Genomic DNA, 16,921 nt, shown 5'->3' on the forward strand with positions numbered 1-16,921 from the left:
CTGCTGTGGTGGTGCTCCCCAGCACAGCTGCCTGGTGTGGGCAGTGTGCTGTTCGTTTGCTAAGGCTGCCGTAACCAAGGCCCACGGACTGGGTGGCTTAAACCAGACAAATCTACTGTCTCATAGTTCTGGAGGCCAGAAGTCCAAAATCAACAGGGCGGCAGGGTTGGTTCCTCCCCGGACAGAGAATCAGTTCCAGGCCACTGCCCTGGGCTTGTCAGATGGCCGGCTTCTCCCCGGGTCTCTTCACATTCTCTTCCCTCTCTGCATGTCTATCTCTGGGTCCACTTTTCCCTTATGTATAAGGACACCGTTCAAACTGGATCAGGGCTCACCCTGATGACCTCATTCTGACTTGATGACCTCTGTATAGACCCTCACGCCAAATAAGGTCATATTCTGTGGTACTGGGAGTTCTAACTTCCAACATGTGAATTTGGAGGGGGGGGGGGACGCAGCTCAGCCCCTAGGTAGTAAGGCTGGAATCTTTCCTGGAAGGGCCAATCGTATCTAGGTCACTCACGTCTAGTCCATCTTTAGTGGGGGGAGCAGATAAAAGCAGAGACTACCCCAAAGTTTCCCCCGAAGTTTTCTCTTCAGGAGGGTTCAGTACCGTTCATTTCTTTGATCTTTTTGTCCTTCATTGAATGCACATTTCCTGAGTGTCTAGTGTCTACCAAGTGGGTACCTGGGGCCACGATACAAGCCAGACAAGGACAGTCCCTGACTTCAAGGCGTCCCGGAAGGAAACACAAGGACGATAACGCGGAGATGAAGGCACACAGTGCCGTGAGGGCAAGGGAAAGGGTTCCCCGCTCTCGCTGCTTGAGTCAGGAAAGCATTTTGTTGAGTCAGAAGAGATACACGGAAGCCTCAGTTAGGAAGTTAGAGAGCCACACCCGCAGACGGATGTGGACAAAAATACAATCAGGATCTTGGAACATGATGGGGAAGAGTAAGGGAAGAAGTGGGATATAAGGGCCTTGACTGGGGGAGAGAAACTGTCCTTTATTAAGTGCCTACTATGAGCAAAGCATTGGGCTTGGCATTTGTATCCATTATCTTTCATAGTTGGTAGGATTTACACCCATTCCACAGATGAGAGGCCTGAGGCTCAGAGAGGTGAGCAAATTTGATCAATGGTGGACCCAGGTCTCCACAGACTATTTATAAAACCATAAAGGAAGCAGTGTTCTCACTACAAAAAGATTTCTTGAATTACTACTGGCCTGGGTCTGGTCTCAGCTCTCAGTTTTGCGTTCCTCTTTGGTTCAGAGCTGGTTTCATAAAGAAAATGGAAAGCGTGTTTAGTGTGAAGCTTGATTTCTAGGCCCTCAGAGTCTCTCCGGCAATCACTGTAGGGATATTTGCTGAACAAGACACTGGGACTCCCTGACCCAAGGCCCTGCAGTCACTTGGGCAGGAAGAGACACCCACAGGGAGCTGATACCCGCTCCTTCCTGGTGCTCGTCCTGTGGGCCCTCCTCCGCTCTCTGGAGGCCCCGCACGTATGAACTCCCCTTTGCACCGGCACTTCCTGCAACAGCGGAAGTAGTTCCCTCTTCTCCCATTGCACTCCTTGACTTTATTCCTCGGGGTCGAATACCAGGTCCCTAAATAAAATATTACCAGCATAGAGATCAAACTCCTCTCCCTCGCTCTGTGTCCTCCATCTCACACTGTCTCCCGCCACTCCCCAGCAGCATGCTGTTCCCCCTGATGGTTTCATGACAGACATGACGCTGGATGAATTTTGTTGCTATAAATGAGGGAACCGTCCACTGAACGGTTCACGATATGGTGCTGGAGTCTCTTCCAGAGCTGCGTTTCTGACCAGGTGCTCTCAGACACATGGCCATGCTCAGTGGTGGCAGGTTTGCATGCACGGAAATACAGGCTTGGACTCTTACACTGGGGATTAGCAGCAAATGCGGGTTAAGAGTTATTCTGGAACCCGCTGTCAGGCAGCTCCTTTGAGTCATCCCCTAAACAGAAGACCCCTGTGCTCCTGCACGCCTTTCGAGGACTTGTGGCTAAGACGCTGAGTGCCAGGCGGTGAATTCATTATCTCATTACATGATCTCATTCAATACCCACTGTGAGCCTGTGAGGTGATAATATTCCGTTGTACCAATGGGGACATGAAGGAGGTACCTCTATACACCTACAAGAAAGGTCAGGTACTTTGTCCAAGACTGGAGTGGAAAACTATCAGAGCTGAGTTTCAAAGCCAGGTCAGAGCCCACAGCCCACACTCAGCTTCTGTTCTGCGTCCTGTCTGATCCTAAAGGCCTGCGTGGTACCCACTGTGCATTCCCCTCCCCCATGTCCGGGCTTCAGTGGCGGCCGCAAGGAGCTCCTCTCCTCTAGGGACCACACTCTGAGCGACACAGACATGGAGATAGGCTTTGGGGGCCGCATGAGAAGACGAACAGATAAGGGGAGAGAAGATTTTGGAGCCTTATTTTGTGAGATTCGGCTTTTCCCTTCAAGACAGCGGATGGAGCCAAGATTCTGCATCTTTGATTCTCCAAAGCTTTAATTAGGTTCTTCTCTGCAACTCCAGCCTTAGGCAGCACTTTCTCAGGCTCACAGAGGCCACCCTCCACCAGGATGATCATGTTTTCCCACCTTTCACTTCTTCATGGTTTGGCTCAAGTTCAGAATCCTGTACCTGCGTCCGTGTATTCTCAGCTGGGACACGGTTCCCCCAGGGCTGAGCCTGCCATTGTGGCTTCCCGAATGTGTGCATGGGGCTGGGCAGCGGGAGAACTATAGGGCCATCCCCGAGCCATGGCACAGGTACAGATAAGCTCACTCGGAAGGTATGTGCGCCTCAGTGAACCTTCTGAGTGCCTCTCCGATTAACCTACCACCCCCTTGTCAGGCCCCCAACAATTCAAACCATCTTCTGGACAAATGTACCAAGCCACACTCAAATATACTCCAGAGAATTCAAAATTAGTACTGTTTGGGGAATGTTCTGTTAAGTCTCGTGAAGATTTAATGATCTATACTTCCACGCAAGGTCTAGTGTGGATTATTCTTAATTCCACATTCTCAGCAGGTGTCCATGTGATGACTTAAGATTTCCAGAATGTGCTGATAATTATTTAAATTATCAATGAATTTTCCCTCTGGATGCTCTTTAAATATTTTTATACAAGGACTATGCCTTGCTCTAGGGAATTAAATGTTTTTCCAAAATGCTGTGTGTAAAATGAACTCATTTAAAAATGCATTATAGGGGCGCCTGGGTGGCTCAGTGGGTTAAGCCGCTGCCTTCGGCTCAGGTCATGATCTCAGAGTCCTGGGATCGAGTCCCGCATCGGGCTCTCTGCTCAGCAGAGAGCCTGCTTCCCTCTCTCTCTCTGCCTGCCTCTCCATCTACTTGTGATTTCTCTCTGTCAAATAAATAAATAAAATCTTTAAAAAAAAAAAAATAAAAAAAAAATAAAAATGCATTATAATAGCCAGAAATAGACCCATGTAGATAGAGTGAACTCATCCTTACAGAGGAGCAAAGGCAATATGAGGGGGCAAAGCTAGTCTCTCCAACAACGGCGCTGGAAGAATGACATCCACTGCAATAAAGGGAATCTTGACACAGACCCTACACCTTTAACAAAAAATACCTCTAAAATGGATCAAAGAAAAATGTAAAATGCAAAACTATAAAACTCCTAGAAAAATGACAAATAAGAAAATCTAGATGACCTTGGGTTTGGTGAGGACTTTTTAGACACAACACCAATGGCACGATCCAGGAAAGAAATCACTGATAAGCTGGACTTCATTAGAATTTAAAATGTTTTCTCTGTGAAAGACACTGTCAAGAGAATAGAGAGATAAGCCACGGGCTGGGAGGAAATATTTGCAAAAGACACACCTGATAAAAGACCGTTATTCCAAATATACAAAAAACTCTTAAAACTCAACAATAAGAAAATGAAAAGCCTGATGAAAAAAATGGGCCAAAGACACCTCATCCAAGAAGATATTCAGATGGTAAAAAAGCATATGAAGAAGTGCTCCCCATCTATTATCAAGGAAATGCACATTAAAACAGTAAGGAGGTACCTCTATACACCTACAAGAATGGCCAAAGTCTGGAACACTGACACCACCAAATGCTGGCGAGGATGTGGAGCAGCAGGAACTCTCCGTCTCTGCTGGTGGGAATCCAAAATGGTAGAGGCACCTTGGAAGACAGTTTGGCAGTATCTCACAAAACTCAGCATCGTCTAACCATTCGACAGGGCAGTCAAGCTCCTTGCCATTACCCAATGGGGTTGAAAACATGTCCACACAAAAACGTGTGCGCAAATGTTTATAGCAGCTTATTCATAACTGCCAAAACCTGGAAGCAACCAAGATGTCCTGAAGGTAAATGGATGAACGGATCCCTCCAGACAGTGGAATATTATTCAGCGCAAAGAACACAGGAGCTATCTAGCCATCCAGAGATCCCGAGGAAGCTTAAACGCATACTGCTAAGTGAGAGAAGCCAACCTGAAAAGGATATACACTATTTGAGTACAACTATGTGAGAGCCTGGAAAAGCCCAAACAGTGGAGACTGTAAAAGAGATCAGTGGTCACCGGGAGCCGGCAGGGGAGGCAGGGAGCACAGAGGACGGGTAGGACAGTGAAGTGACTATGACACAGTAATCTGCATACACGTCATTACACGTTTGTCAGGACCCACAGAATGTCACCTCGATAGTGAAACCCCACTGTACATCCATATCGGTGTCAGTTCACCCATAGTAGCCAAAGCACCACTTTGTGGGGGCAGCTGATAATGGGGCAGGTTGTGTTCCATGTGTGAGGAGCCCAGGGATGTGAGAATTCTGTAGTTTCTCTTCAGTTTTGCTGTGAAACTAACTGCTCTTAAAAAAAAAAAAAAGTCTATTCTAAAAATATATCAGACAGGGAGAAGAAAAGAGAGAGCCAAAAATCCGTATTTACTAAGGATTGAGACACATGAGAGCCAGTGTTTGGAGCTTTTCCTATATTATCTCTTTTAATCTTTCTACCACCACCAAAGGGTGGATACTTTTATACCCATTTTACAGATAAGAAAACAGAGGCACGGGGGCGCCTGGTTGGCTCGGTCAGATGTGGCTGCCTTCGGCTCAGGTCATGATCCTCGGGGTCCTGGGACTGAGCCCCGCACTGGGCTCCTCGGTCAGTGCAGACCCTGTTTGTCCCTCTCCCTGCCACTCTGTCTACTTACGCTCCCTCTCTATCTCTCTGTCAAATAAATAAAATCTTAGAAAAAAAAAATCAAATGAGATAAAGTGCTTTACAAGGCAAAGGCCATACTCTTTACTCACTCACTGAATTGGTGGGGGGACTACCATATTCCACATTCCTCTATCCCACACACATTTTTCTTTTCTGCTTTGAGCCTGCCATGTCCTCTGTACAATGAAATAGCCAGACTGCCGTTCTGGGATTTATGTCCCTTCTTTTATAGATAACAATTTCCACTCCGATGTTGATGGTACCAGTTAAAGGATTACTCTGGACTCATGCACACTGTAGGAAAAGAGCACAGATGGACACATTAGTAATTCCGCCAGCTGGTATGATTTCGGCATCTGGAGCATTATTACCCTAAAAATAACAGCTGACACAAATCCGTTATTATCTATGTGCCGGGATTCTAATTGTGCAAGGTACCCTGCATATATTATTCTGCTTAAATTTCACCCAACAAAGTAGAAACTGTTATGGGCCCCGTTGTACAGAGAGGATGTTGAGGCTTAGAGAGCGTAAGCAAGTTCTCCAAGGGCAATTTCCAGAGCGGCAGCGGAGGGATGCTTGTCCAGGCAGTGCTCCTTGTGTTGAGCTGCCGTCAGGTCGGCCTCCTGGGACTCAGGACAGGCTGGCTGAGGGTACGGTGGGTGGGGAGCACTGTGTTCACGGGACTCTCAGGACTCTCTCTCTTTTTTATTTTTTGGTTTTTTTTATTTATTTGAGAGCGAGCCAGAGTGAGAGAGAAAAAAACACGAGCAGGGTGAGGGGCAGAGGGAGAAGCAGACCGCACCCTGAGCAGGGAGCCCGATGCGGGGCTCGATCCCAGGACCCCAGGATCATGACCTGAGCCGAAGGCAGATGCCCAATGACCAAGCCACCCGGTGCCCCTGGGACTTGCCTTTCATGAGCCACTCACGTCCTCAACCATAGCACGAAGCAAGTGGGCGAAAGAAAACACTTGTTAAAAACATCTTCTATGATGTCCTCATATTTGAACCAAGCCCTAGAGGAGATGTTCAGTTCAAGGGGTGTTTGTCCTTCCCGTCCTGTTTCCTCCAGGGCCCGCGGGGCATGGAAGACCATGGTGGGACCACTGTTGGCCTGCCTGGTCCCCCAAGAAGCCCGACAGCCCCGACACCTACCGATATAAGCTGCGCTGTCCGTCACCATGTACTTGTTGCGATTTAATTTAGGAAAGGTGTGATCCTTTTGTTCTTTTGTAGCACACACATTCTCTCTTTCCAGATCGAAAAATTTCTGTAAGACACAAAAATAAGCAAATCAAGAAAGCAGGTGAATAGGGAACATCTCTGGTTTTGTTCAGGAGCACAAAAGGGTTTCTTCTCCAAATACCCACAGCCGACCTTGTCCTGGGTTATCAAAGCCACAATCTCGTTGCTCCATATAGAGGAAGCTATTTTTGTTCTCTCATCTATATAGGCAACAAGAGGGAAAATTAGCATGCTCAACTAGATCTATAATTAACACTTTTAAGCTGCAAAATGAGCATAAAATGCATTCTTTCAACAGGGTGAAGGCCAGAAGTTTCTTTAATTTTCGTTGTCTTACTCATCTGGATGTATGGTTATTTGAGGTCTGCCTCGGGGGTCCTCTCTGTCACGCATGCTAACGAACTGAATTAATGTTCCTCTGTTGCACGCATTATAAAAGCAGCAGGCCCTTTGTCAATGACTAGGTGATTCAGCTGGGGATTTGCAAAGGTCAAAAGAGATTTTGCCAAGAGAACAAATGCTTTGCATCTCAACACCTTGGTCTTGAAGCTCTTTTAGTAAGTCAGAGACAAATCACCACTTCAGACTGTGAATCCTGAATTTCAACTTTACTGTGACCCCAAAAGCACCTCTCAGGCCTGGGGCATGGTGTGGGTGGGCTGAGAGGGGGCTGACAGTGGAGGTAGGTGGGCTGGTGTTTCCAGAATCTGCTAGAACTGGTAGCTGCTCAGATGAGACCTGAACCGTGACCGAGCTCACAGGATGACCCACCATCCAGGGTGATCTCTTGACTAAGAAGAGAACAAAAGGATGGATTCTGCTTTCCTTATAATTTCTTGCTAATCTTAAATGAGAGCACTTAATATTCCATGATGGAGATTTCAAAAGACAGTGTCTTCAAGAAGGGGGCAAGCAAAGGCACCATGTGTGCTAGGCTCTAGACTTTCTTCCCCCTGCTTCTGTATTAGTCATGTCTTCTTTTCTGTGTTCTGATGCTTTGACATCTGAGCCATGCTGAGCCTGGGGGACTGCCCTCCCGGGGGCTAGCTAATTCCTGGAGATAGCAAACAACTTGCTTGTGAGAACACTTCTCATACATAACCCAAACAGTCCATGGTCCATATCCTGAACCACCTGCTTTATGGACTCCCACTGAAATCATTCAACTTGCTAGTCCTAACTGGGTTTATCCTGCCTTGCCCCTTCCCCAACCCTATAAACCAAAACAAAAGTTCTTGTCCATGCTTCCCTCACTCCTGCCTCCCCGATGACCCTGCGACTTCCCAGCTTGCTCCCTTCTCTTGAGATCTGTGAATGAAACGGTCTTTCCAATGGCCTTCATCTCCTGATCTGTGGGTACTGTCATATCTAAATCATAATCAGGCCTGTACCTTACGACCCTGCTGAACTTGGTAAGTCTGGCAATGGCGCTCCTCCGACTGCACGTGTACTGAGCTCGGAGTGAATCAGCTTACCCGGCAGATTCTTCACCCTTTTCCAGCACACTAGAGTGTGCAAAAGTGACTCCACGTCCACATGCTTCCTGCTCCCTTCACTCCCTGGTTCACAGATCCCTCCTGAACCTTCATCAGCTACCTTTTTCCTTCCTCCCTCCCATCCATCCACCCAACACACACGTTTTGAATGCTTTGTGCCAGCATCCTGCTAAGCACTAGGAATATGGTGCTTCACTTGCTTTTCCAGGGTGTCCCACGTGCCACTTCAGTTATCTAGAAAATGCCATCCCTGAGCTGAAACAAACCCCAGGATTCTCTCATCCATGGAAAGGTACTGAACACAAACGGGCTCTATTCTCCTGGGTCTCTGTTTGGCTTTCTGGTGGTACCATACCACTGTTTCTTCTAATCTCTGATTATCTGATTCCAAACAGATTGTGCCCCAATCCCACTCCTGGTTTTCACATTCACTTGCAAATCTGGTGTGGAAAACAGATCCATGGTAGTGATCATAGACCTGTTTCTTTCCATTTTACTGAGGAGTAACTGACATCTATCACTGTATGAATTTAAGTTGTACCACATTATGCTTTGATTTACACATATCATGGCATGACTCACAATACGTCCAGCTAGCGCTTATCTTCTCATATAGATAAAATAAAAAGGTAAGAAAGAAGAAAAGAATAAACAAAATTTCTCCTTGTAATGAGAACTCATAGGATTTATTTTCTTAGCAACTTACCTGCATACCACATAGCAGTGTTAGCTGTAGTCATCAAGGTGTACGTTAAATCTCTAGTATTTATCCTGTAATTCGAAATTTGTACCCTTGACCACCTTCCTCCAATTCCCCGTCTCCCCTACCTTTACACCCTACCCCCTGGTAACCACAAGTCTCATCTCTTTTTCTATGACTTTGTGTTCTTTGTTTTTGTTTTTAATTTTAGACTATACATACAGTATCATACCGTATCTGTTTTTCTCGGACTTATTTCACTTAGAGTAATGCCTTCAAGGTCCATCCATGTTGTCAAAAATGGTAGTATTTCTTCATTTTTCTGGCTGAATGATAGTCCATTGTATAGGTATACCACCACTTCTTTATCCATTTATCCACTGGGCACTTCACTTGTTTCTATTTCTTGGTTACCATGAATACTGCTGCTAAGAACACAAAGGTACAGATACCTTTTTGAGTTAGTGTTTTAGTTTCCTTTGGATATAGTCCCATAAATAGAATTGCTGAATCACTGTAGTTCTATTTTTAATTTTTCGGGGATTCTCCATACTGTTTTCCATTGTGGCTGTGCCCATCTACATTCCTGCCAGCGGTGCACACAGGCTCCCTTTCCTCCACATCCTTGTCATTTCCCGTCTTTTTGATGACGGCTGTCCTAACATGCATGCTACGGTATCTCACAGCAGTTTGGGTTTGCATTTCCCTAATGACTAGCAGTGTTGAGCATCTTTTCATGTACCTCTTGGCCTTCTGTATATCTTCTCTGGAGAAATGTCTGTTCAGGTGCTTTGTCCATTTTTTAATTGGGTTATTTGTTATTCAGTTGTATGAGTTTTTGATTGATTTTGGGTATTAAGCCCTTATCAAATATATGCTTTGCAAACATTTTTCCCCTTCCATAGGTGATCTTTTCACTTTGTTTCTTTTTAGTTTTGTTGCTTGTATTTTAGATGTCCCATCCAAAAAATTATTACCTTAATCCATGTCGAGTAACTTCATTCCTGTGTTTTCTTCTAGGAGTTTCATGGCTTCAGGTCTTACAGTTAAGTCTTTAATCCATTTTGTGTTCATTTTTGTGATCGGTGTATGATCTGGGTCCAGTTTCATTCTTTTACATGTGGATATCCAGTTATCCCACACCATTTGTTGACGAGATTATGTTTTTCCCCATTGAGTATTCTTGGCTCCCTGGTCAAATATTGGTTGGCTGCATATGCTTGGGTTTATTTCTGAGCTCTTGGTTCTATTCCATTGGTCTATTTGTCTGTTTTTATGCCAGTACCGTATCTGATGACCTGTAGCTTTATAGCATAGCTTGAAATCGGTAAGTGTAATACTTGCTTTTTTGTTCTTTCTCAAGATTTCTTTGGCTATTCAGGGTCTTTTGCAGTTCCACATAAATTTTATGAGCGTTTTTTCTACTTCTGTAAAAATGCCACTGGAATCTTGATTGGATTGCATTGAATCTATAGATGGCTTTGGTTGTATTAACGTTTAAACAATATCCATTTTTCTAATCTGTGAATGTGGGATACCTTTCCATTTTTTTGCATTGTCTTCGATTTCATCGTCTTATAGTATTCAGCATAGAAATGGTTCATCTCCTTAGTTAAGATTATTCCTAAGTATTTTGTTGTTTTGATGCTAGTATAAATGGAATCTATGTCTTTCTTTTTCAGAAATTTCATTGTTAGTGTGTAGAAACACCACTGGTTTCTGTATTTAATTTCATATCCTGCAACTTTGCTTAATTCACTGATTAAACCCAACATTTTTTGGGGTTAATCTTATGATTTTATATATAGAAAATCATGTCATCTGCAAATAGAGACAATTTTGCTTCTTCCTTTTCAATTCTAATACGTTTTATTTCCTTTTCTTGCCTGATTGCTCTGGCTAGGACTTCCAGTACTATGTTGAATAGGAGTGGTAAGAGCTGGAACCCTTGTCTTGTTTCTGATCTTAAAGGAAAAGCTTTCAACCCTTCATCATTGAGTAAGATGTTAGCTCTAGATTCGCAGACCTGTTTCTATTTCTAATACTGATTTGTGAACTCAGACATGTGCATGGATACCACAGTTTATAAAAACCAGTTAAATGGAGAAAAAAATTTGTTTTCCATCAATATTATTAGAATGTTAGGGAGATTAAAATGTAATCTACATGAAAATCATAATTTTTTGAAATCTATTGTAAATCCTAGAATTTTGTCTTTATATTGTTGATAACTTCAACTTTTAAAAAATTTAATGATATGAATGAGTTAAAGAACATTTTATCTATATTTTTGTTTATCCCAGAAATATATGTCAGATGTATAGCTTCTCAAGTCTTTAAAATGTACAATATAAATTTCTATGTCTTTACAATATAAATGTTCCTGCTTCATAGTGTAGTTGTGAATATTAGATAGTACATAGAAAGTATGTAATTCAGTGCCTGTCCAACTGTCTATACTCATGAACTTAAGAAATTCCTTCTTTAAAAAAAAAATTAAGCACTTACTACTTCTAGGCAAAGTGAAATGAGATGGTGCTGTACAGTAATGATAAAAACTTAACAGAAGACGTAACAACGGTTTACCCAATGGGTAGCAGGCAACAAGGAAATTGGTTCTGCAACATGGAAAGAATAGATAACAAAGCAGTGGCAAAGTATTTGGTAAAACCCTAACCTGCATTAATGTGGAAGGAAGACCAAGCACTGCCCCCACTCCTGCCCCCCCCCCCCAAATACTCTGGCTACAGGGCAAGGGATAGGGAACAAACTGTTAGTGGTGTATGTTGTTTGTTATTAGTGCTTTCTGGAAGTTATCAGAGGAGATGAATGAGCTCAGGATCAGGTGTGCTGGCTTGTAAGCAGACAGGAAAGAGAACAGAATACTGGAAATTTGGTATTTCAAAGGGTTGGAAAAACTGATTGTGCCAGGAGCCTAAGAGCAGAAAATTAGTCTGAAAAATACTTTTAAGTGACGGAGGCCCGTTAAGACTCAATCCTGCAGCAAAAATCTGGTAACTGGAATAATCATAATCGGTATAATCTTCCCACCCAAGTCTGATGGAGCTGAATGAAGCCACCACTAATGAGAGGGAGGGAGAAACGGAGGCGAAGGGGGCGAGGCGGCGAGAGGCAGAGGCAGAGGCATAGGGGCAAGGAAGCAGATTGGTCATGTGTCAGAATTACGTGCAACAAAACCTTTGGCTGTGGCTACCGGCACACACATTTAACTGGCCTTTCCCTGTCCCTGTTATATGGGGAGGAGGTAACTTCAGCCTGGGTTTTGGGTCTTATGCATAATCGTTTTCTTTTTAGTTTCTGTTTATTGAACTGTGAGGTCCAGAACTGCACGTCTCTGGGAGGTCCTGAACTTTGTGCTGTGCGGTACCAATAGGGGACGAGGGTTCTCCATGTGGGTGCCCAGAATGGCAGACTGATGACCCACAGACCTGTTCCTTTGTCTTTGTGGGAACACGCCCCTCCCCTGCCATTAGGTGTGGCGGGGCGGTGACTTCTGAGCAGCAGAAGAAAGGCTAACGGGATCTTCACCCCGCCAGGTCTGCCCCGGACGGGATCTTCACCCCCCACAGGTCCACCCCGGACGGGATCTTCACCCCCCCCAGGTCCACCCCGGGAATGCGTCCCGGGCAGTCCTCCGTTCTCTCTCCGGGCCTGGGGATGCTGAGGCTTGGGACTACCTTGGAAGCTATGTGTCAGAGTAGATGGTGGCATCTCTGTCATCTTGGTCCCTAAAGACTGCATGGAGCACAGAGCCATCGCCCAGAAGGGTGCCTGGCACAGAGTAGGGTCTCAGGGTACATTTACCGAATGACTGCAGTGGGGGTTGGAAAAGGTGAGCCCTAGAGGACTAGCGGGCCTTAGCCAGTAAGGCACAGAGGAAGAGAGTGCTGTAGGCCGAGGGAACAGCGTATGCAAAGGCCTAGAGAGGAGGATGAGGGCGTCACATGTGAGAACCTGAGGAGAATCAAAGTTGAGCTAAGGCATTGCTACACTGAGCTGAAAACCCGGTCCCGATCTTGCCTCCCTCAAAGTATGTGGATTAGCACCCAGCCTGAGGGACTGGAGCTCAGGTGGTGGTGGTGGGACACTGTGGAGGAGCACGTGTTGCTCCTCTGATGGTCACAGACTTAGAAACAGGAATGGCAGGTGAACGAGGCAGTTCAAGCAAAGCAGAGAAGACCCAGCAGGCAGTGTGTGAAGACAGGGCAGGGCCGGGAGGGCTCCAGCAAACATGGGTTCCAGGCTCTTTTTCTCCTGTGTTTGTCTTAAAAAAAATACTTATCCTACTTTTGAGATATTTTCTCACTGTCAGAGACTGTAATCCTGGTTCTTAAATGGCAGTTTATGCAAATGCGTGTGCCTACAGCTTTCAGGGACTTGGGGAGGGAATCAGCCCTTTTTATGTAATAATACTGAAGTTAACATCATACTTACAACTTTCAAACTGCAGTTGGCTATTTCAGTGCAAATAGCTTTAAGAGATGAAATAAAGTTAAATGTAAGGGGGTCAGTTTCCTTCCAGAAGCTTATAAGGAGTCGAACTTTAACGCTTCGCAAAACTAATGCTTCTCTTATTTTCCCATCCAAGTCTGGCCAGTAAGTCCTGTAGGAATAATATCCATGTGGATAAAAATAAAGAAAATAAGTTAGTTTGGGGGAAGAAATTTACTAGACTGCAAAGAACATTTGTATTAACCCGATCATTACTTCGTTCTTCAATATAGACATAACCTGATCGGACACCTTGAAAACACACAGATCTCCTGGGTTGGGCACCTACAGACGATACTCTCCTGGGTCCTACCCCCTGAATGAAATGGGTTCTCCCACCACCGGGGCCTCAGAGGGTGTGGGCAGACTGACCTCCACCACCTGCTGTCCTCACCGCTCCTCATCACCTTAGCTCACCTGTGCGCTGAGAGTCAACTTTCCAACAGAATTCTTTGAGCACCCCATTAGTCCCCAAAGGCTTCGAGAACTTCTTCTTTGGAAATTGCCCCCCCCAACCCCCCAAGTGAGCTTCTGCTCTGATTACCCAAACTTCCCCACACTCCCATTTCCAGGCTGCCTTCCTCTTTCCTGACCAAGCCGCCAGCTACTCTGGCCCTGGACTTCTCCACCAGGCCAACGGGGTCTCCTGGAGGCTCAGCCTCTGCCCCGAATCCATAGCCTTTTGCCTTAAATAACTCCTGACTCCTCCTGAGGCCACAGCTTCTCCAGAACTTCTGCCATGTTATTTGCCACCACAATTTACCCATCTGGTTTAGGAGATGGGGTCGGCCCCCCAACACCACACATTGTCACTTCCAGAACTGTTGATTTCTCATTTAAAAAGAAAAAACAACAAACATTTCCATCTTAAAGACAGGCCCCAAATCTCTCTCTCCCCCCGTAGACCTTCTGTTCACTGGTTCAAATCTTTCCCTCATTCCAGGCCAACTCAGTTTCGACTAATAAAGTATCATCAAAACGTTAGCCTGCTGGCTTTGTAATCAGTGCACCTCCAAATGTCTCCTCTTCGTATGGACTAGCCTGTGGTCCCCCAGTGTCCTGCACCCTGTGAAATCTCCACTGAGCACTCTCCTGCCCCATCAGCTTCGGGTCCCCTTCCCAACCCAGCCCAACCTTAGTGATCACCTGAAGGACACATGCCCTGCCCCTTCCTTGAGCTCTTGGGTCAGAGCCACACCTCCCTTGGTCTGTTTCTACAGCCACAAAGCCAAGGACTGCTGAACAAGGTCAGCTCAGCCCCGTGAGGTAGGAGACATCACAAAGGCATCTAGGCCCTCACCGCCATCCATCACCTCGTCCTTGCCTTGGGCAAGTTCTTCCTCTAGGACCTTTCTGTAGCTACTCTAAGCTGTACCCCACTCGAGAAAAACTGGTTTCTCCCTCTATGCACAATGTAGAGCTTCTCTGTTTTGATCTTTCACAACTTTCTACCCCCCAGAGCCTCACACATCCTTCTCCCCTTTTCCCCCAGCTCAGAGGATAAGGCAACCTGTTCAGGGTCAGACCTGGACCACCCTACCCCCTGGGCTATTCCCCTGACCCTCCGCAACTGTGTTTCATTGGCCGTTCCTTCCCAAAGAGAGTTTCAACCCCCCACCCCGCCACCCCACCACCCCTTCCTCTTAGTTTGAGACAAAATGTAAATCTCGCTCAGAAAAGCCTCCCCTGATTGCATCTTTGTGTGGCTGGTGCACAGTTTCTTTCCCCTTTTGAACTAAGTAAACTTCCATCTGTCTGTCATCTGTCTTGGAGTGTAGCTGACACGTTACGTTAGTCTCAGTGTACAACGCAGCGATTCAGCATCTCTATATAGTACGTTGTGCTCACCACAAGGGCAGCTGCCATTTGTCACCACACAGCACCCTGACACAATCACGAGTATGTTCCCTGTGCTGTGCCATCATCCTTGTGACACTCGTCCTGCAGCCGGAAGCCTGTACCTCCCTCTCCCTTTGCGCACCTTGCCTGTCCTCCTGCCCCTCCCCTCTGGCGACCATCAGTTTGCTCTCCGTCGGTGTGGGTCTGTCTCTACTTTTTTGTGAATGTAACTTCTCGACAGTGTAATCCAGAACCTCTGACTTGACTTGACCGCCCCCACCCACTGCTCAGCCTACTGCCCCCTGGCCTCCAGCTCACCATTCTTGTGCAAATCTCCAAGTCAGTGGTGATGTCCCAACAGCCAGATCTAATGGACATCACTCCCTTCTTATTTTCCTGTTAGTTTAAGCCACATGTGTCTCTGTTGATGGTTCTTTTCTTCTTGAAAGGGACTCCGTGGCTTCTATGACCCTGTGGTTTGCTGGTCTGTCCCTTCCTGATCTCTCAGCGTTCCTGGATCTATCGTGCGGTCCGTACACCCTAAGACTCCGTCACCGTCCCGTCCTCCCCTCGACAGGCCATCTCCGTGGCGGCTTCATCGACGCACTTGATCTCAGCTGTCTCTAGAGTTGAAAAGCTCCAAATTCACATCACCAGGCTCACCTTCAGACTTCCTTCTGGATATCTTTGTAAGATCTTTACCCATCTGGACCTTTATAAGGAGTTTAAAGTCACAAATCTGCTTATTCCTTCTACTTTGTATAATGTTCATCATCTCATCACCCAAAGCAAAGACCTGGCAATCCTTGTGCCCGCTCTCCTCCTCCCCGTGTACTGCAGAGACGCTCCTGGCACGTGTAGCCTTTATTCTGTCCTCCACGGCCGTCTCATCATCGTCCCTGACCTGGGCCACTGTACCTGCTCCAAAATGGTTTCGCAGCCTCCAGTCTTGTCCCTGTCAAGTACATTTTCCATGACCACCGAAGTGATCTGTCTAAAAGCGTATCTCCCGTGATTAAAACATAGTGGAGGCTCCCCAAAGTCACAAGACTCCCTCACAGTCAGATCCTCCTGTCCTGGGTCCCTGCCCTCCCTCCAATTTGGTCTCTCACCGCCTGTGTCCAGCACCAAACCCGTTACAGATCCTGGCATGTGGTAGGGCTATTTTTCCCCACCTAAAACTTTGCCCAAGCTGTCCCTTCTACCTGGAAAACTCCCTTCTTATCCTTTGTTTGATCAACTCCTGCGTATTTTAAAATGTAATCAGGTAGCATTTCCTCCAGTAAGCTTCTGCTACCTCTGAACCTGCCACAGCTGCTCTCACCGAGGCCCTATAATATGCTATGGATATACTGTTGTACCATTCACCGCACTGTGCGGTTACACTAGGTTCTGTGTCCATTCACCCTATGGGATGGAGTTCCTGGGACCACACACCACTCAGACTTTACTCACTTCTGCACAGTGCCCAATAAACATTTGTTGAATGCAAGTATAAGTGAAGAATATTAATAGCCCACAGACCAATCAGCCTCCTTTTTTTCTTAAGGAATAAATTTGATGCATAGCATTGTATAAATTTAAAAAGCTACACAGCATGTTCCTTTGGTACAGTCTTATATTGTAATGACTGCCCATGTACTGACAGTCACCAGATTACATAATCACAGTAAAATGCTCACAGCACATTAGCCCTGACCTATTGACTACTCATCACAAGTTTGCAGTCTTAAACACTGTCACTCTTGTCCCTTATCCCCCAGCCATTGGTAACCATCCTTGCACTGTGTTTTCTACAGGTAGAAGTTTTCTAGATTCCATACAGAGTGATATGGATTGCAAAAATCTTTCCCCATTCTGTAGGCTGTCCTTTTATTT

At 45.9% G+C, this 16,921-nt stretch overlaps 1 protein-coding gene across 4 annotated transcripts in view; it reads right to left on the bottom strand.

Moving 5' to 3' along the window:
• Positions 1–16,921, bottom strand: part of PLD5 (phospholipase D family member 5) — a 396,011-nt gene that overhangs the window by 5,472 nt on the left and 373,618 nt on the right. For all 4 annotated transcript variants that reach the window (XM_045084659.1, XM_004756770.3, XM_013058419.2 and 1 more), the window contains 2 exons: positions 13,148–13,316; positions 6,407–6,521 (listed from right to left, as the gene is read on the bottom strand). In XM_045084659.1, coding sequence (XP_044940594.1) covers positions 6,407–6,521; positions 13,148–13,316 — 284 coding nt within the window. The remainder of the gene's footprint in view (positions 1–6,406; positions 6,522–13,147; positions 13,317–16,921) is intronic.

The sequence above is a fragment of the Mustela putorius genome, unplaced genomic scaffold (assembly GCF_011764305.1).
Source record: "Mustela putorius furo isolate JIRA1106 unplaced genomic scaffold, ASM1176430v1.1 tig00000785_pilon_pilon_pilon, whole genome shotgun sequence".
Lineage (NCBI taxonomy): Eukaryota > Metazoa > Chordata > Mammalia > Carnivora > Mustelidae > Mustela > Mustela putorius.